The following is a 20,294-nucleotide window of genomic DNA, read 5'->3' on the forward strand; positions in this document are numbered from 1 at the left end:
CAGCATAGAGGCAAAACTCAAGCCCACCCAACATGGACTGCTGAGATAGGTCAACATACACACAGGGAAACTCGAATTCAGACGAGAAAGAGACACAAACAGGCTCAGGGAGGATTCTGGCTCTCAAAATGATGCCAAACTGCTGTATTTGATTGAACACTATTAGTGATAAAACAAGTGAAATATATAGTATATAAAAGTACAATGGAACAGCTGGTTCCAAAAATACAATTTGGTTGACCTCGCCTGACCTCTCTGTACTAAAACCTCTCTAATTTTGTTCTGTTTCCCTTTATCAAAGTCAAAATTTGCAGAGAGACTGTTCACATATTGTGCTATGATTTGGGAGTGGTTTCAGACTTTCAGCTGCATCATTCCAAAGAAATAATAACAATAAAAGTGCTTTTTTTTTCAGGCGAACCTGAAACCTTTCAATTTGAGCTGTGTGCCATCTTCATTTACTCTTAACCAGTAACATATACACTGATATTTACAGATCTGAATAAATCTCACAAGTGTTTTATTATTATTATTTACAACCAAAGTATGAGTTAACACTTAATTCATCATTTATAAAGCATTGTTCCTACATTAACACTCATTAGTATGCTATTCATAACAACAGTTATAAATGTTTTATTCTTGATTAATAAGCTCGTCTATTGTGTTTCATGATTGTGTTTTCATACTTTATAAATGATGGATTCCCCATTTGTAAATTAATTAATTCATGATTAATTGAGGTAGTTGCTACTCGTTCGGAAAGTGTTTTGTGTGACCTCATCTAAAGTGAGGACTGTCTATGCCTTACAAAGCATTTATAAATGACATTGAAAAGCCATCACTGCCTCAAAACCCATAATTTCTCAACAGAAAAGGCAAATACAAAGTGATCAAGATCATATCCATGTTTATTGCAAGATGAAAATGATATACTGTATCATTTTCTTTGGAATATGACTCATGGTTTGAGTGTGAGAATATAATGAAAGGTAACCAAGGTGTGTTTTCACACAGTATTTAGAAAAAGAAAAATTCTTTGGAATATGGCTCCGCAGGTAATGATTGCACAATGACTGGCAACAGGTACAAAAACAACAACATTTGTTTGAACATGTCTCAGACAGCTAATAATTGATTATTTATATATAATTGCATTACTGGCAACCGGCACGTTGCCTTGGACACTCCGATGAAGAGAGGAGCAGAACTGATCACCACCTGGTGGTGATTTGGATCAGATGGCGGGGAGGCTGCCGGACAGACCTGGTAAACCCAAATGTGTAATGAGGGTGAACTGGGAACATCTGGCTACAAGGTCTTCAACTCCCACCTCGGGAAGAGTTGGGGACATCTGGGAATATTGGAATATGGCTCCTCCAGGTAACAATTGCACAATGACCAGATGGAAGGATCATGGCAACTGGTACGAGGCCTGAAGTAATGAAAAGAAAAAGTAAATAACCGAAGGTTAAGACCAAAATATGAGTTTTATAGGCCTCAATGTGAGCAGGAAGGTCATTCCAGAGGAAAGGAAAGGACAATCTCTTATTAGTCCCGCAGTGGGGAAATGTGTTCTCTGCATTTTAACCCATTCCTGTGTGGCAGCCCACAGGGGTTCAGTGTCTTGCTCAGGGACACTTTGACACAGGACACATCTCAGCCAAGGATCGAACCGCAAGGTGGTTACCGGACGACCCTCTCTACCCAGTGAGCCACGGTCACAGTCGCTGTATCACTTTATTCTGCACATTTCAATAAAAACAACGTGTGGTGTGAACAACATCATTATTGCCTCATCTTCATGTTCATACATGTCCAACATTCCATCACCAGAAGTAACTATTTACCGTTGATACTGACTGGACACCCCCACAAAACTGTGTGTATAAAATGAGAAATCAGTTTTGAATACTTCAAGACATCAAGAGATCAGTTCATCAAAGGAGCTTCTTGGTCTCATAAACAGGTAAGAGAGACGCTGCATTAAATTATTTTAAAGATTAGACTGTAATAGATTGGTAAGGAAAAAAAACATTTAATGTTAGTTCTTATATCTTTTGCTAATGCCATTTTAATTGTGATAGCAGTATGTTAAAGTTTCTTTGCATTAAGCTTCATCTGGTTCTCAACAGTTAACCTGATCAGTACTTAGAATGGTTATTATTTTTCTCTCCCCACCAGGATTCCTCTGCTTGCCAGTGTGAAAATGGTGGATTATATAGTGACCGTATACACTAGCGATCTCGCCTTTGCCGGCACTTTTAACAATGTCCACATTAAGCTGGTGGGCACAGATGGGGTGAGCAACCGCACCTGGCTCCTTGGCCTCAAAGGGCCTTTGTCTTTCTACAAAGGAGCAGTAAGTCTGAAATATCATTCTCTAAATGTATAACACTCTTCTTCAACTTCAGATTATTGAATTGAATATCAATTTAGAGAAGCTGATGTAAACCCTGTGCAGCAACAGGATATGTGCTGCTCTGTAACTCTTTAACTTACGGCCTCAAAGGTGACCAAAGCAACAAAAAAAGTCCACATAATGAGCTCCAAATAAATATTATATTCATGCATTGTATATATTTTTTTTTGTCCATCCTTCTACATTCAGTATTGTATGCTAACTATCGAAATGTTACAGTTCACTTCTTGTTTATCAAATACGCAACCCATTTCTGTCATTACTCCAGGTGTCAAGTTTTACTGTGTCCTGCCCCGTCTCCATTGGAAAGCTGATCCTGATTGAGATAGAGGGGCAGCCTCTCATAACCTTCTTTACAGACAATTGGTTCCCTGCCAAGGTGGAAGTGAAATCCCCTGAGGGTGACACCTACAACTTTCCCATCTACCGCTGGCTCACTAACAGTGAGGTGCACCGCTTCAGAGAGGGAACAGGTTTGTGTGAATTACACTTGTCAGACATCCTGTGCGCTGTTCACTGACCACAGAAGACATAAAAGAAGGAAATGCTGGTCTATAAGGAGGCTGGAGTAACCAACTCGCTGTATTTATCAACAATTTTAAACCTTGTTATTTCTTTCTTCAAGCTCTGAGAGTCTTTGAAGACACCCATGATCTTGGAAAGTACAGTCGGAATGAGGAGCTGAAGGAGCGAAAGGAAGACTATTGGTGAGCAATCAGAGCGTAAACACTTTTTAACTTCATGCACCCCAAAACTAACATTCATCTACGCCCTTTTGGGTGAAAATGAACCACCATATGACACTGTTACACTTGCCAGGGTTAATTGAAATGTATTTTTCAAAATTGTAATATTGAAGTCAAGTTAAGTATATTATGCTTACATATTAAATTAAAGCTGCAAGCAGCATTGATCGGGCCCTCACAACTTCACGCCCGTAGAGGGTACTGGCAGGACTGACGCGGCCATGCAGTTCTGTGACCATCATACACTGTGTTTTTTCTGACAACATTTGAGAGGGATCTGATTAATCTGTGAGGAGCAGGATGTAAAAGTACACAACCTATAACTTCCTGTCGCCACTAGGTGGCGCTATTACTATGTTTCTAAATTGTCATATAGATGTGTTCAGGATTAGGATGTTATGACATATGAGAAATTTTGAGCAGATTAGACAATGTACGGCCGAGTCACAACAACTTCCTGTTTCGTGGCGAATGGTGTTTTTTGGAGGCCACGCCACGGATACATAGTTCGATAACTTTTTGATCTTTGTCTAACTTTTCACTGCCAAGGTCTCAAGAGCATACTGAAAAAATCTGAAGTCGATTGGGTTAAATCTCTAGGAGGAGTTCTTTAAAGTATGACACCTTGAAATGGTCCAAAAACGTCATAAACTTCAAAATGGCCGACTTCCTGTTTGGTTTAGTGAAAAATTCCACGAGGATTTTTTGTACGTCCCATCACGTTCCACATACCTACCAAATTTCACACAGCTAGGTGAAAGCCAATGTTGGGGCTACTCAACAGGGGGCGCTATTGAGCCAATATTTCATACTGCAGCTGGACACCCCAATCAGACTGCAATTTTCGCAAATTCTGGCTTGCGTGCAAAATTTCTAAAGTTTTCCAGTATCCCAAGCACCTCTTTTTTGCGACGAAACACGCGCAATAATAATAAACATTAGAATAACTATAGGTCCTACGCTCCGACTAACTCGGTGCTCGGGCCCTAATAATAAACATTAGAATAACAATAGGTCCTCCTCTCTGATTACGTCGGTGCTCAGGCCCTAATTAAAACTGCTTATACATTGGTATATGTGCAAAGTTCCTCATTACTCAGCTCTTCTCTATTTACCAGTTGGAAAGAGTATTTAGAGGGAACACCCCACTGCATGAAGTCAGAGGACCCTCTTGATCTGCCTGATGAGGTCCAGTTCTCCTTCACCAAGACCACAGAGTTTGGCTACACTGCAGCCACTGGGTGAGGTCTTCAATTCTGTCAGATATCTATATTTGTAACTGTACCTGCCTATGAACATGATTTAAGGCATAATAATAAAGCTAATTTATGCTTTTATTTTCTAGGCTGTCTGCGCTGGGACTGAGCGGAATTTCTGACTCCACGGAGAACTGGCCTGATATGGATACTCTCAATCGGGTGTCCTGCTGCAAACTAACTGACATATTAGGTACTTTCATGGTAGTTTAATGAAATACTTTTTACAGTAAGCATGATAGTACATTCAACTATGTTCATTCGGATATTCATGATGCTACCGAAAACATGTTATAATTGTTTTTTATTACTTAACTTAATAAACAGGGAAAAAATGTCACAGAAGGAATTAATTAACAGTATTTAATTGCAAACAATCAAGACTTTGATATATAACTGTTATCAGTGTCCAACCATGTCTCTGATCGCACTCTGCAACGAATTGTTTCCCATTTTCCAGTTTCACATACAGTGCAGAGTGAAGCTGATAACTGTGAAAGAGGAAGATTTTCTAGCACAAAATGTATAACTCAATGAAGTTCAACAATTTTTTCTAGAATATGTCCAGAAACATTGGAAGGAGGACGCTTTCTTTGGCTACCAGTTTCTAAACGGTATCAACCCCATGTTGATCCAACGTTGTTCAGTCCTGCCCAACAACTTTCCTGTCACTGATGACATGGTCTTCCTCAGTGGTCAGCATAGCTTGGCAGATGAAATGGAGGTAAATGTCTTGACTTTGATTGATCTTTGTCATATTTTGCTCCATGACATGTTGAATTTGAAAAAGCATGTTGCACTTACATTCACTTACGTTCACTGAGTATAAGTAATATTCACGCTGTATGCATGTGAATACAATTTTAAACAGAAAGGAAACATATTCCTGTGTGACTACAAGCGTTTGGATGGTTTGATACCAAACATCATCAACGGGATGAAGCAGTACTTGATGGCTCCCCTCATCCTGCTTCACAAAACACCTGATGATCAGATGATGCCAATTGCTATTCAGGTGAGATTACCACTCAAATAGTTTATTGTGGTGATGACTCTTCCAGGACGGACAGACATGCAACACTTTAGATGTCATATGTGCAGAGAAGACAGAAATACCTTTAGTTAAATTACACAAATAGAGTGCAAACATACAGTATATGACTAATGTGGATCAGAGAAATAACATTATATAAAGTCTTTTCATTGCAATTGCCAGATCGCCTCCCTTTTCCCTTGGCCAAAAACATGAGAATTTAGGCATTAGATCATTGAAGTCAGGCTTTTGTTCTCAAGTTGACCCTGTGCTCTGACATGGGATTCAAAGAAATTATGAATTTGCTCTTAGAGATCAACAGAGTATCTAACGGTATTGACCACTGCTGGTAATATATTGAATGGATTGAGTTAACCACACCTCCCTTCCTTCTCCTGCAGCTGAAGCAGACTCCAGCAGATGATAATCCCATCTTCTTTCCTACTGACTCTGAGTACGACTGGTTGACGGCCAAGATTTTTGTGAGAAGTGCAGATTTCAACGAGCATCAACTCAATGTTCACCTGCTGCGCACTCATTTGCTGGCTGAAGTTTTTGCAGTGTCACTGCTGCGCAACGTGCCCATGGTGCATCCACTGTACAAGGTAACTGAAAGGGAGAATACTGAACTTTTACTGGAGTTGTAATTTATTCAAGTTGCTGATTTTTGTGTCTTCTAAAGTTGATGAATCATAATGTGTTATCGTGTATATATTTTCAAGTATTTGACACTGCTAAATGGTATAGAAGCATCAAGATGTGTGCTTTGAAGTTAACAGAGTTTTCCTCTTTCCCTCAGCTCCTTGTACCTCACACTCGCTACACTCTACAGATCAACAACTTGGCTCGAGGTCTTCTAATATCTAAGACTGGAATTTTCACTAAGGTACGAAAAGACAAACACCGAAATATCTAAACATCTTTTTATATTTTCAGTGTCATGTACATTATTTATCTCTAACTATAATCCTTACATATTTGAATGTCTCCTAGTTTGCAGCTTCAGGTGGAGAGGGTATGAAGACAATCCTGAAGAGATCACTGTCCTCAGTGACCTACCGCTCCCTCTGCATTCCAGACGACATTGCTGACCGTGGGCTGGAGGATGTACCGAACTTCTACTACAGGGATGATGGACTCCAGCTTTGGGAGATCATCCACAGGTAGTACAGGTGTCCTGGTATTGGAAAACAAGAGCTCTAAATCCTGCCCTCTCTACTAGCTAGCTTTAATTCTCTTATGTCACTCAGTTGGTTTCTCATAAAGGATCAGTTAAGCTGCAACATCTTATTTTGCGCTTTACAAAAAGTTTCTTTGCTGCATAATGTCTTGCAGTTAGTCCATGTTATTGCAATTTCCTACAAACAGTTTATCTTGAAACATATGCTTCATAGCAGTCACCAGAGGCACTGCTGCAAGTTCGACTAACAATGCCTTAAAATATGACAATACAGTAAATGAGTGATCTGCCTCTTGATTGAGTAGATTGGCAGTTGGCTGTAAAATGTTCTAAATGAACCAGCCTGAACTACTTTGATTGAGAACTTCTGTGAGACTAGGGAAGGGGCATCCCTACCTTCAACATTTAAGGCTTCAGTTTCAATGAAAAGCAATCATTGGTGTGGTTGACACAAAGACAGGTGATGTCTGACTGTAATAACTTGTATTATGACAGAGGGCACTGTAATGGAGTTACAGAATATGAAATATAAATGTATTTTATTATGTTTTATAATTTATTTGTATTGATCTTAGATCAATACCACTCTCATGTTTGTGTGTTAAGTATGAAGCTACAATGAAGAGGTGATTATCCTAGCTCAGCACAAAGACTGGAAGATCTCTCAAAATATAAAAAATGGGCCTCCCAACGCCTGTAAAGCGCTTTATTAATTAACATTTTATCTTGTTTGTTTAATCCTGGTAATTTGTCGTCACTGTGAGGTTGCCAGAGAGCCAGAAGACTCCAGGAAATCCCTGCACCTGGCAACTATTTACCAAGAATAAAATGCGGCATGTAACTAATATATAAGCTAAGCTAATTGCCTCCAGTTTGTAGAGCTATACTTAATGCACAAATATGAGAGTGATATTGATATTCTCATCTCACTCTCAACAAGAGAGACAATGGGCAAGTTTCAGAAAATGTCACATTATTTCTTAAAAGTTGTTTGATCTACTGTGTTGAATAAGCTATCGCAGCAAATTCTTAAAAAGAACAGAACTGATCATTCTAAAGAGATGGCCTTAAATTGTCTTACAAAAGAATGTCTTACTACTGCAGTGTGCATTTAAAAAAATGCCTAATTCAACTGGGAATGTGTTGAACAGAACGTATCCACATTTGTCAAAGGTTTGTGCAGGGAGTGCTGAACTTCTACTACAAGAATGACGATGAGGTCCAGAAAGACACTGAACTGCAGACGTGGATTTCAGACATTTTTGAACATGGATTCCTGTCCCAACCCAGCACAGGTGGGCTTAAAGACAAGATCAATCCTCATGATGATGAATGTGTTCATTTATGAACCATTATATGATCTTAATGCAAACAGAAATCAAACTTACATTTTCTTAAATGCAGTTTATTTCCTCTAATTGTCAGGAATTCCAGAGAGCTTCACCACCGTGGCTGAGTTGGTGAAGTTTGTCACCATGGTGATCTTCACCTGCTCAGGACAGCACTCGGCTGTGAACACTGGACAGGTGAGGTCTTTTAATTCAGTTATAATAATGCTCTTTTTGTGGAATGGGTTCATGAGGATTTTACTGTCAGCAAGTCTAACATAAACAAGAGTCTACAGCCATGCTAGCAGGACTGTGAGGCTGCACTTTGGCACGGTGATGCTTTGAGCTATAAACAACAAATGCTAACATACTTACAATGGCAATGCTAACATGCTAACTTTTAGCAGGTATAATGTTGAGATCACAATCTTTGTTTAACATGCGAGCATCAGCAAGCTTTCTTATCAGCACAAAACAAGTACAGCTGAGGCTGGTCGGAATGTCATTAGGTTTGAAGGTATTTGGTCATAAGACAGAGTATTGGACAAATAAAAACGTTGATCTGATAAATGAAAAGTCATAGGATCACCAAAGTTATTACAGTTCGTCCTGAGGTAAACGTGAATGTCTGAACCAAATTTAATGACGATCCAGCTGAAAGTTGTCGAGACATTCCTCTGAAAACCAAGAATGTTCTCCTCATGTCGGCACGAGAGGAAAAATCAGTGGATCACCAAAGTCATTAGGATTCATCCTCTGGGGACCATGAATGTCTTTGTTCCAATCCAATATTTCAGTGTGGACCAAAGTAGTAGACAGACTGATACATGGCGTAGCTTCAAACCGTATTCATCAGTCATCTGTCAATCATTCATTCTTCACAGTTTGACTATGGTGGCTGGATGCCCAACAATCCCGTCACCCTAAAACGTGCTCCACCAATCAAAAAGGGGACAACAAGTGAGAACACGATGCTGCGGACACTCCCTGATATCAACACAACGGTTCAGGGAATGTCCACCGTGTGGCTACTCAGCAGGCAGTCCACTGACTCTGTAAGTGCCCAAGTCTTTAATTTCATAATGTGGTGGCCATGGCACAAGAGGGTTATCTGTTAACCGCAAGGTTGACAGTTCAATACTTGGCTGGGACTGTCATGTGTTGAAGTGTCCCTGAGCAAGACACTGAACCCCTAACTCCTTCCTCCGGGCGCTTCTCAGCAGCCCACTGCTCCCTATAAACTAGGGATGGGTTAAATGCAGAGGTCAAATTTCGCGTATGTGTATGACAATGAAATAAAAAATGTTTAAGTTGTATTAAGTTTAGGCCAACTGAAACTGCACATTACTGTATATTGCCAAAAGTCTAAACATTAATTTTTTTAAATGTATCATTAATGTCATCAGGTCTATCTTGGCCAGTACCCAGAGGAGCATTTTAGTGACAAAATGCCCTGCAAGCTGACAAAGGATTTCCAAGGAGACCTTCAAGTGTTAAGTGCAATCATCAATGCCAGAAACAATAATCTGAAGGTCCCATACACATACCTGGATCCAAAGGTGATAGAAAATAGTGTGTCCCTTTGAATATTAGAAGGTGTGACCTACACAGATGTTGGCCAAATTCAACAATGCATGTGATTGTTGTATGCTGATTGATTTAACTCATAAGCCACATCTTAAATTTGCTATTTCAACACAAGAATGATTTGATCTGTTATTTTTTCTGGGACAACTCTACAGCATATGTGTTGTGTTGTAGCCATTTGTTACAGAACCAAGAATGACACAAAGCTCACTCTAGTGCAACACATTTAATTACCTGTAAATATATGAAAATACATCAGGTCAGGTCAGAAGCGCTCTCTGTTCTGATGACACTTCGCTCATCACGTACTGACGGCTTTCTTCTGCTCTACTTACATTAGCTACAGTCAGAGATGGTTAGTATTTTTATTACTTGTATTTGAAATACGTATTTCGATACGTATTTCGATTAAAAATCTGACGTAATTTGTAACAAAATACTTTAGAGTGGAGTAATTTTGTATTTAAAATACTCAAAATACTTTCTCCACGAATCAAAAAACAGTTCATGAGTTCAGTCTTCAGATCTTCAAGTTCAACGGATTGTCTGTCGGGGTAAATATTTGATCTGAGTGTGACAGATGTCAACTAGCTTGATGTATAGCTTATGTCTGGGTCTGGCTACATAGCCTATTGTGTATATATATATGGTGATGGTTATAATATCAAGCTAGCGATCGATGCTAACATGCTAATGACGCTAGCATGCTGTCTAGGCTAGTGCATACATAGCCAGTGTTTAGCAAGTTAACTTATCAGTGGAGTAGCTAGCTATAGGAAGAGGGAGATTGGGAGCTTGTATGTCATATGTGATGAATATTTTCTTGTTGATACAAAGCCAACGTTTATGGGCTGTTAAGTCCCATTAATAAAAATATATACATAATCAAGTTGTTGTCTTTCAATAGCTTTGCTTAGTTACACTGACATTCTGTGACTGTTCTTCCTTTTTGTGGGGTTCACCAGAGCTTTGTGTACATTATATAGTCCAAACCTGAATGCTCTGCTATACCAAATTGTGAGAAAACGGAAAATCCAGAAAAAAAGTATTTCCTATATTTTAAATACAATATACATGTATTTTGTTACATTTTCTGGCACCAGTATTTTGTATTTTGTTGTAATACATTTGTTTGGGGGTATTTTTATGTATTTTTGCCCATCTCTGATAAGGACCCCTACTATGACCATGTCTAATTTCATGGAAAAATAATTATCAAACTGTCTGTAACTCAATGGCAATAAATCTGAAGTCATTTTATTTGGACCACAGCATTTGACCAACATTATATCTCCTCATCTTGGCCCTTTGATCTCTTCTGTTTAAACATTCAATTCAGGGTTTAAGTGTGACAAATAAATGAATGAGGTCGGTAAATGATGCTTAGTGTTTAATAAGAATAAACCAAACACCAATCAAAACAGGATGTATACAACTAGGTTGCAAATTTACCATAATCATCAAATATCAGATGAAATAATCAGCATTAAATACATCTGTATCAATAACCTAGATACTTAAGAAAGGCACAGGTAAATATGACTAAATCCTTGGTATAAGTACACGTATACTGCCATCTAGTGGTAGAAATAGGTCAACACTTTTACAGTCTACAATCTGTGTTCACTAAAGCAACAGCACAATATGTGGAGAAAATAAATATCAGTGCCAACAGCAACAACGGTGCGCACTCAAAAATGACTTGGATGCAAAAAACAAATTCGGCTCGTTATTTGATTTTGCTTCTCTGTTTTTTTCATCTTTGAATTCAGACACCAAAAACGGAAATACGACGGCCCATTTCCGTTTTTGGTTTGAAACTAAAAACGAGAAGACCATAGTATTTCCGTATTGTGGTTTCTTCGACTAAACGGTTAAAACGGACTATCAAAACGTACACGGACCGGTTCGTTAGATCTCTGCAGCATCCGGATGTGAAACAGGCCGCTAGATTTACCATCAGAGTGCGACATATCTTCTATAGATCAGACACCGTCGCAACATGTAAGGAGGCAACGGATAACGCCTGTGTGTAATAACTCCAATGATAAACCAACTCTTCAAAAAATACGGAAAAAATAATTCATGAACAACCTTATTGAGGTTTTTGAAACAACTTAATTTGATTTAAGTTCCATAATCGTTTTCTTTTTTTTTTTTTCTTGTCGCAAAAATATGACGTATTTGGTCACGTTCACTCAGCTGTTCCCATCACATCGCAGAGGCAGGAAACGAGATTCATTTCAAATATTTTAATACTAATTTAGAGTTAATTCCGTCGACATGGCCGTACAGCTTTACCATTAAGCGTGAGTAGACTCGTTTTTCTGATTTCATACACATTATATTATTGTTTTCCTTTGTTTGTTGTTAACATTATTATCATAACATAGCTGATCTCGCACGGTGGGTTTATCTGCAGCATCACTGTGCACATTGTGCCGTTTGTTTCCGAGGTTAATCTACAGCTATATGCTGTGAATATATCACTTACATGTATTACTCACTCGTACTCGTACAGTGTCAACCTGTCACTTCCTCTAATGGTGGCCTTTGCCTCAGCCAGCGTGAACATAAACATGTGACGTTAAGCAGTTAACATTTCATTCATGTTTTTAACACCGGATGCTATGACATAAATGAGAACATGATGGTGATGATCAGAATGTTCTGCTCATTCATACATGTATATTATCACACGTGTATTCATCATTCACGTTGAGGTCTCTCTCCTCAAAAGCTGCAGCAGAATAATGTCTCTGATTTCTGGACAGAAGTTAAGGTTGCCAATAACACTAAGATGCCCCAGACTTATGTATATATGCACTGAAGGAAGTTGTCAGTAAGTACAGGAGACATAACACTACAATATGTATGTGTTTCCTGGATGCATCTAAAGCTATTGACCGAATTAATCATTATGAATTGTTTGTTAAACTATAAGAGCGAGGGGTCCCTCCATACTTGATTAGGATTTTGCACTTTTGGTATTCACATCAAACCATGCGAGCTAAATGGGGTAAGAGTGTATCTGCACCCTTTCTAGTGACCAATGGCGTCCGACAAGGTGGAATACTGTCACCTGCTCTTTTTAATCTATATATGGATGATCTTTCTAAAAAGTTAAAAGAGTGTAAGACAGGATGTATGGTGGGGGAAAGTCTTATTAACCATCTGATGTACGCTGATGACTTAGTGGTCCTGTCTCCTTATAGCGCTGGTTTACAGCAATTGCTCAGTGTCTGCTCTCGGTATGGCATGCAGAATGACATCAAATTCAATTCTAAAAAGAGTGTTATCATGATAGGTAAAACTAAGGAGGATCAGAAGCTACATTTTCCTTAAATATTTGGGTCACATCATCAGGAATGACCTAAGTGATGATGACGATGTGCTTCAGAGCCTACTGTACTCCACTGTATACAGCCCACCTGTGGTGCAGCTATAGTAAAGCACAAATGAAGAAGATTCAGGTGGCATTTAATGATGCTTTCAGAATCTTGCTCAAGCTTCCAAGATGGACAAGTGATAATAATATGTTTGTGACCCGTAATGTTCCCACCTTCCATGCTGTGTTGAGCAATTTTATCTACAAATTTAAATGTCGATTAAATGTAATTATAAAAGCCTTAACTGATCCAACACAAAGTGATACAAGGTATTCTTCTTGTTTCTGGAAACATTGGAACAAATGTCTGTATGTTTTTAACAAGGAGTGACTTTTTTAACTACAATGATTATACCAGTGTACAGTACAATATGTCCTCATATTGTATTGTATTTTATATATTGTTGTTGTATTTGTGTTTATTGCTATATAGACTCATGAGTCTGAAATAAAAGTTGATTATATCTCCCATCATCAGTGCTTCAAGCCAGCGGCAAGATGAGGCCCCTGAAAGACGCCCAGCTGGGGGCCTTCACCTTCTTTGCCTCAGCTCTCCCTCATGATGTCTGTGGGAGCAATGGCCTCCCTCTCACTCCCAACTCCATCAAAATCCTGGGACGTTTCCAGGTCCTCAAAACCATCACTCACCCCAGACTCTGCCAGTATGTGGACATGTCCAGAGGGAAACACGGTACGACTCTTCTTACTTTATTGCATTTCATTTTATTATATATTCTGCCCTTTATGTGTACTCTCACTGAGCTTTTCCAAAACATTCCTGGGATTTGATTTGGGCAAAAAAAGTAGAACCTGGGTATTTATTAACTTTCCAAGCTGGTGGTTTCATCATCTTGTTCTGTGTGGAATACATGTTTGCTGTGATTAACACGCAAGTCTTGGGGCAAGTTTAGATCCTGGTTCCTTAGGTTAGAATGCAAGTTTAGTCCCTGGTTCCTTAGGTTAGAATGCAAGTTTAGTTCCTGGTTCCTTAGGTTAGAATGCAAGTTTAGTTCCTGGTTCCTTGGGTTATAATGCAAGTTTAGATCCTGGTTCCTTAGGTTAGAATGCAAGTTTAGTCCCTGGTTCCTTAGGTTATAATGCAAGTTTAGATCCTGGTTCCTTAGGTTAGAATGCAAGTTTAGTCCCTGGTTCCTTAGGTTATAATGCAAGTTTAGATCCTGGTTCCTTAGGTTAGAATGCAAGTTTAGTCCCTGGTTCCTTAGGTTAGAATGCAAGTTTAGTTTTTGGTTCCTTAGTTTAGAATGCAAGTTTAGTCCCTGGTTCCTTAGTTTAGTTCCTAAGTTCCTCAAAAGGTTCTTGATCCCTTGGGAAAGTGCATGTTATGTTTTGTACTGCATATCATAGAGGTATCAATAAACATAAATACATTCCATGTATCTTTTAATCTTAAAAGTGTGTTTTCATCTTGCTCTACAGAACGGCTGATTGTTGTTGCTGAACACTTTGAAAGCAGTTTAAGTGACTTCCAAAAACAGGGGAAAACCGCCAGGTGAGATTTCTATTACAGTCTATGTGATGAACCCACTTTGTTTCCTACCTTCACTTTCACTGGTGAGCCGTTATCAGTTAATTATTGAAATTGTATCTGACGGGCATGATGGAAATACTATGCATGGACCTTGCTATCTACTGGCTGAGGTTAGGTTTGCAAATTATAAACAGTGTATTTAAATTTCTAAAACTTAAGTGTTGAACATTTAGATAACTTGTTTGTTATGTCTTTTCTCTGACCCAGTCACCAGTTGGTTTGACACCCTGTTGGGTATTTCTTTGTTTTAGCCCAGAGAGGGTGCTGCAGATAGCCTATGAGGTCCTTGAAGGTCTGGAGTTCATGAACAAACACGGTATGGTGCACCGAGCCCTCAGTGCACACAATGTGCTCATGGACTGCAAGGTAAAATTGTGCTGATTTTTGTATGTCTATCTTTAAGTGACTGAGCGTCTGTCTAATTAAAAGACAATGAAATGATTGCTTAATGTAACACTGTCACTGTAATATACTTTTCTTCATAGGGGAATGTCAAGCTGGCAAAGTTTGGCCTTTATCACATGACTGATCATGGGGCCGATGTAGATTTCCCCATAGGGTACGTCTTGTTCTCCTCATTCATCACAGCGAAAGGTCCATTAGCGCTCTGGAACTCTTCAACTGTTGGCACTGAGCTGTGTGCATGTCTGTTCAGGGTCAACGTCTCACTTGTATCTGTTTGCTGTTAGTCAAATCATAAAAAAAGGTAATTGACCGTAACATTAATGCATAATGGCCCATTGCTATTTCATAGAAACCAGCTTTTGGGGCATCAAAATAGCTTCCTGGTTTAGAAACTGTAACGGATCGTTGGACTTTTATCCTAATCCAAAGGCCTTTGTGTTCTATCAAGTGTCTCTGTGTAATATCCTTTTGCAGATTGAAAAGAGGAATGATGGCACATGACTCTCAATAACATCTGGATGAAAATATGTAATAAATGTCAAACAGCTATGCATATTCTTATGAACACCTGAATATACATCACTTAATGACAGAAATGTGAGCAATAGCATCACTTTTCATAGAATATTTTTTGTTAGATAATATGTATTAATTTATAATATGGAGTTGACAATATTAAAAACTAATAATTCAACAAAGCTGACAAATGAATGAAAAACTATGTCGGGATGTCTCTACACTGAGCTGTTGAACCAGTAATTCATTATAGTGTTTGATTTTATAGGGAATGCTGGGTATCCATATTATTCAGAGAGGCTGAAAAAGTGATGTGCTTATCTGCTCTGTGAACATGACCTCAGGTACCCATCATACCTCGCTCCAGAGGTGATCGCTCAGGGCTCCTTCCACCCCAGTGACTCTTCCCATGATGAAGCTCCTCTGCCTTCAGGACCTAAAACTGATATCTGGTCGCTTGGGGTTTTGTTGTTTGAATTATGTGCAGTAAGAATCCTTCAAAAAACATCTTCAGACAAGAATAAGACATTCAAACAAGATTTTTTGATGCTGTTTGGCCATTTGCCACATCAATTCTAATGCTGTGAATCAATTACAGGGTAGACGACTGCTGCAGAATATTGATATTAGTGAGAGATTGAAATTCATCCTAACCTTGGGTAAGTAAAAAGGACATAATTAATCTAAGTACTGAGCAATATGCTCTTTAATTCAATTAGGCTTACTCTGTGATATTGTTTGTCATTCTCAGGTTGCATAGACGACATTGTCACTGTCCTTGCTGAGGAACATGGTTGCCTGGATGCCATCAAGGTGAAGTCAAAATCATTGTCTGCCTAGATCTGAGTCAATAATAAAGACAATAATAAATAAAGACATTTTAATGGTATTTTTTAAGGAAAGAGCTTTTAGACGGAATGAGGTCGCATTATTGACATTACAATATTCTATAAAACAATATCTTATATTATTTTATGTTTTCACTCAGCAATAATACCAACGTTCTTTGCCTAATTAAAATTGAGGTTTCCTGATTTAGATCAAGAAATATCTGATAAAACTTAACAATTATTGGAAATACAGATTTTATATTTTCCATTACATTAGAATTACACACTTAAAGCTTTTTTATTTGAATGTATTCAATCAGACCTCTAGACCTACTATAAGTTTTGTGTCAGCACTACCTAATCTCCCTTGACTTTTTCGTCAGATTATTAGAAGTTTGAATGGGACTTGTGTGTATTGTGTGTACTGTCGCTAACACGCTTGTTTTTTTACAGGAGCTGCCTGAAAATGTCCTGGAGTTATTAAGGAAATGCTTGACATTTCTTCCATCCAAAAGGTAAATGCAGTGTGATGGATTTATTATTGTTGTTGTAGGACACGGACTATTTAGTTTTCTAAAACACGTACTCGTGTAAGTCATGAAGTACTTGCTGCATGTACGTCAGAAAGGATTCCAGCATGCTGAAACCAACAAGTGACCTGATACCAAAGTAAACAGATGCAAGGCTTACAACTTTTATGACTTTATATTACTAAATGATATAATAAATTATCATTTCTGTCATGACCATGTTGTCGTTGTCTGTGTCCTCCAGGCCGACCCCTGCAGACCTGCTGGGAGACCCTGTGTTTGGTGGCGTCTCGTGCCTCTACACGCCCTTCAAGAAGCCTGTTAGTCTGTTCTCCTCCTCTCTGCGCTGTGCACATCTGGAACTCCCAGAGGACATCAGTGAACTCTGCAAAGGTCTTCCCCAAACTTTGCACAACTGCACATGCAGCCTTACACTCACGCGTGCACGCTACATACACACCAATCACCCGTCAACACTTCTTCCTCCTGACTAAACATTACATTTTTCAAAGCTGAATTGATTACCTTGAAGTAGGTTTGTGAAGCATGCCGGCATCAATATTAATACTTGTAGCAGTATTTAGTGTCAAAAGATCTAATTGGTGTCCTGTGAGATTTTTCTTTGATAAGTCTTTAATTCATGTTCTTGAAAGTATCGTTCATTTGTATTCTTGCTCCTACCTCTTATTTCCCCCAAATTGCACTTATTTTAATTTGTACCATTCTAAATTCTGTGAAACATACTATTTGTAAAGCCATCTTAAAATAAACAGGACTAATTACAAAATCCATTTAAGACACACTGGTGACTTTGTGGATAGGGATACATTGTTACACCTCAGTTTCACGTACGGTCCTGCGGTTAATTTAAAAAAAGTGACTCCACAAAGACAAGAGCTCCTCAATAAACCTCATGTTGACAGCGCGATATAGACCCATCTGGGCTCTTTAATTTTGGAGGAAATGTTCTTAGATTTACTTTGTTTGGTTTATATGTTGTAGGCCAGATTAAATCACATTTTTTTAAATGTATATTTAAGTTTTGTCCAAACAAGATTCCACTTCCATATGAGTAAACATGTCTTGATGTCAGGAGATGATATTAAACTTGCTACTAAAGTGATCATTTGACTGTGTGAGCTGCAGCGCCTCCTGTGCCTATGGAGAGGTGTTTACTGTGTGTGTGTGTGTGTGTGTGTGTGTGTGTGTGTGTGTGTGTGTGTGTGTGTGTGTGTGTGTGTGTGTGTGTGTGTGTGTGTGTGTGTGTGTGTGTGTGTGTGTGTGTGTGTGTGTGTGTGTGTGTTATTAGACGATGATGAAGACTACCTGTCGGAGCGGGCCATAGATGAGGTGTACCATCTGTGGTGTCTGGCGGGGGGAGACCTGGAGAAGGAGCTCACCAACAAGGAGATCATACAGTCCAAACCTCCAATCTGCACACTGCCCAAGTACGTCACACGCACACATACACACTGATGATGAAGGTTTTGCTAACTTCAGGTAATATTCAGACTTGGTAAAACATCTCCCTCTCTCTCGTTTCTTTTTTAGTTTTGTCCTGGAAGACGGGGAATCGTTTGGCCAGGGAAGAGACCGGAGTTTCTTGCTTGACGACACAACAGTGACCCTGTCTCTGTGCCAACTCAGAAACGTAAGACGACAAACACAAGTACAGTATTGTGTTAATGTGTGTATTGTGCATAGGGTTGGGTTTGACGTAGGGCGTAGAGATATGGAGAAAATATAATATCACAATATTTTGACCAAATACCTTTTTATATCGATGTTGCAACGATATCGTAGGGTTTACTATCGGTGGTTATAAAAACAAAGGAAACCATTTGAACGACAGAGCACTCATTAACCGTTACATTATTTCTATTGATAGGTGCTTGTTCATCTCACTAGCTGACAACTGTTCCATTAACAATAAAATACTACGTTTATGTTGTAAGCGGTTCTAAAATGCACCCGTGAACAGAATTTAACCTTAATTGTGAATCTGTGTTATGTTTTTCATTTTTCAGAGACTGAAGGATGTATCAGGAGAAGCCTATTACCCTCTACTGGAAGACGAGTAAGCAATCTCTTTACGCTTTGGCCCCTCCACGCCGTTACTATTTTTCACAGCACCCCGTCATTTATTTTGGCTCGGGTAATGTCACAAACCCTTTACTTCTCCCTCCTTCAGACAGTCAAGTCTGCCCCAGTCCACCAGCAGCAATGAGCTGTCGGCCACCGTCACGCTCCCACTCATCATCCGAGAGAGAGACACCGAGTACCAACTCATCCGCATCATCCTCTTTGACAGGCTGCTCAAGGTCTGCTCCGTACACACACACACACACACACACACACACACACACACACACACACACACACACACACACACACACACACACACACACACACACACACACACTTTAACAGCACATACACTCACACATGAGCATGTGTTCCCCAATTAGACAGAGTGCCTAAATATGTCAGTGCTAAGTGCTTGTTTCCAACTCAATTATTATTTGTATTATCATTTAAACAGGTTTCTGTTGAATCAGAGCTTGGTAATTTATACTCATGTTTCATGTTTTGTCTTCAGGCCTATCCTTACAAGAAGAACTTTGTGTGGAAAGAGGCCAGAGTGGATATTCCCCCTCTTGTTCGAGGTCTGGCGTGGGCAGCACTGCTTGGCATTGAGGTACAGGAGAATTGTGTTGAGAAAAGCTGCAGTTTTAACATTGTTTTGCGTGGACGTTTATCATTTAGTTTCTTTTTTTTTTACACAGGGAGACATTCAAGCTAAATACGAGAGCATTGACAAGGATACTCCCATACCAACTGACAGACAGGTAACTTATTTAAAAGAAGACACAGCCATAACAAGTTTAAAACTTTTTTGGCTTCATTCTTGTGTTGGGTGTGTTTGTTTGCATGCCTACAGATTGAGGTGGACATCCCGCGCTGTCACCAGTACGATGAGCTGCTGTCGTCTCCTCAGGGCCACATCAAGTTCAGGCGTGTGTTGAAAGCCTGGGTGGTCTCCCACCCTGACCTGGTCTACTGGCAGGGTTAGTCACTCTTCCATCAATTTCTTTTGCTGTCTCACTGGATGTTTCCTTTGTTTCTCGTTATTCCTTTTGTTTTACCCTCTGTTGCATCCACCAACCCCCCTCCTTCTTTTTTTGTGTTATTCTTTATTGTACTACACATGCCCGGACGCTAGATGGTGGTCATGTCACATCTTGACAGCAAACTTGTATTATAAACTGTTTTCTTCCCATCATTTCAGGTTTGGATTCACTGTGTGCCCCATTCCTCTACTTAAACTTTAATAATGAAGGTAATGAATAATAAAGGTTTTAATTTCTACTTTTCTTTTTTAGTTTTTTGGCTTCTTTTCATATTTATCTTGTCCTTTTTACAGCCCTGGCATATGCCTGCATGTCTGCCTTCATCCCCAAGTACTTGTACAACTTTTTCCTGAAGGACAACTCTCACGTCATTCAAGGTGAGATATACTAGAC

At 39.2% G+C, this 20,294-nt stretch overlaps 2 protein-coding genes across 2 annotated transcripts in view; both read left to right on the top strand.

The window, feature by feature from the left end:
* Positions 1 to 1,936: 1,936 nt before the first annotated feature.
* Positions 1,937 to 10,540, top strand: LOC306696709 (polyunsaturated fatty acid lipoxygenase ALOX15B-like). Its single transcript, XM_079160384.1, has 15 exons — positions 1,937 to 1,969; positions 2,185 to 2,362; positions 2,691 to 2,895; positions 3,048 to 3,129; positions 4,287 to 4,409; positions 4,514 to 4,617; positions 4,982 to 5,148; positions 5,296 to 5,439; positions 5,859 to 6,062; positions 6,257 to 6,343; positions 6,451 to 6,620; positions 7,811 to 7,932; positions 8,063 to 8,163; positions 8,850 to 9,020; positions 9,372 to 10,540. The coding sequence occupies exons 2-15, from the start codon at positions 2,210 to 2,212 to the stop codon at positions 9,549 to 9,551; spliced, it is 2,013 nt and encodes a 670-aa protein (XP_079016510.1). The 5' UTR covers positions 1,937 to 1,969; positions 2,185 to 2,209; the 3' UTR covers positions 9,552 to 10,540.
* A 1,207-nt stretch (positions 10,541 to 11,747) lies between these two features.
* Positions 11,748 to 20,294, top strand: part of tbck (TBC1 domain containing kinase) — a 38,698-nt gene continuing 30,151 nt past the window's right edge. Inside the window, exons 1-19 of the mRNA XM_079160382.1 lie at positions 11,748 to 11,861; positions 13,419 to 13,631; positions 14,378 to 14,450; positions 14,741 to 14,855; positions 14,975 to 15,048; positions 15,755 to 15,896; positions 16,009 to 16,069; positions 16,162 to 16,223; positions 16,694 to 16,755; positions 17,015 to 17,163; positions 18,080 to 18,218; positions 18,322 to 18,421; positions 18,798 to 18,847; positions 18,962 to 19,091; positions 19,370 to 19,468; positions 19,557 to 19,619; positions 19,712 to 19,838; positions 20,060 to 20,110; positions 20,195 to 20,278. Coding sequence (XP_079016508.1) covers positions 13,439 to 13,631; positions 14,378 to 14,450; positions 14,741 to 14,855; positions 14,975 to 15,048; positions 15,755 to 15,896; positions 16,009 to 16,069; positions 16,162 to 16,223; positions 16,694 to 16,755; positions 17,015 to 17,163; positions 18,080 to 18,218; positions 18,322 to 18,421; positions 18,798 to 18,847; positions 18,962 to 19,091; positions 19,370 to 19,468; positions 19,557 to 19,619; positions 19,712 to 19,838; positions 20,060 to 20,110; positions 20,195 to 20,278 — 1,774 coding nt within the window. The 5' untranslated portion in view covers positions 11,748 to 11,861; positions 13,419 to 13,438. The remainder of the gene's footprint in view (positions 11,862 to 13,418; positions 13,632 to 14,377; positions 14,451 to 14,740; positions 14,856 to 14,974; positions 15,049 to 15,754; positions 15,897 to 16,008; positions 16,070 to 16,161; positions 16,224 to 16,693; positions 16,756 to 17,014; positions 17,164 to 18,079; positions 18,219 to 18,321; positions 18,422 to 18,797; positions 18,848 to 18,961; positions 19,092 to 19,369; positions 19,469 to 19,556; positions 19,620 to 19,711; positions 19,839 to 20,059; positions 20,111 to 20,194; positions 20,279 to 20,294) is intronic.

This window comes from Pholis gunnellus (genome assembly GCF_910591455.1).
Source record: "Pholis gunnellus genome assembly, chromosome: 5".
In the NCBI taxonomy this organism is placed as follows: Eukaryota; Metazoa; Chordata; class Actinopteri; order Perciformes; family Pholidae; genus Pholis; species Pholis gunnellus.

What these genes read in the sequence shown, in the direction of transcription:
- LOC306696709 (XM_079160384.1), top strand. Translation starts at nt 2,210, where the DNA reads ATGGTGGATTATATAGTGACCGTATACACTAGCGATCTCGCCTTTGCC. An exon ending in TGATGCCAATTGCTATTCAG is followed by an intron (nt 5,440 to 5,858) that starts GTGAGATTACCA and finishes CTTCTCCTGCAG; the next exon opens with CTGAAGCAGACTCCAGCAGA. An exon ending in CTTTGGGAGATCATCCACAG is followed by an intron (nt 6,621 to 7,810) that starts GTAGTACAGGTG and finishes CATTTGTCAAAG; the next exon opens with GTTTGTGCAGGGAGTGCTGA.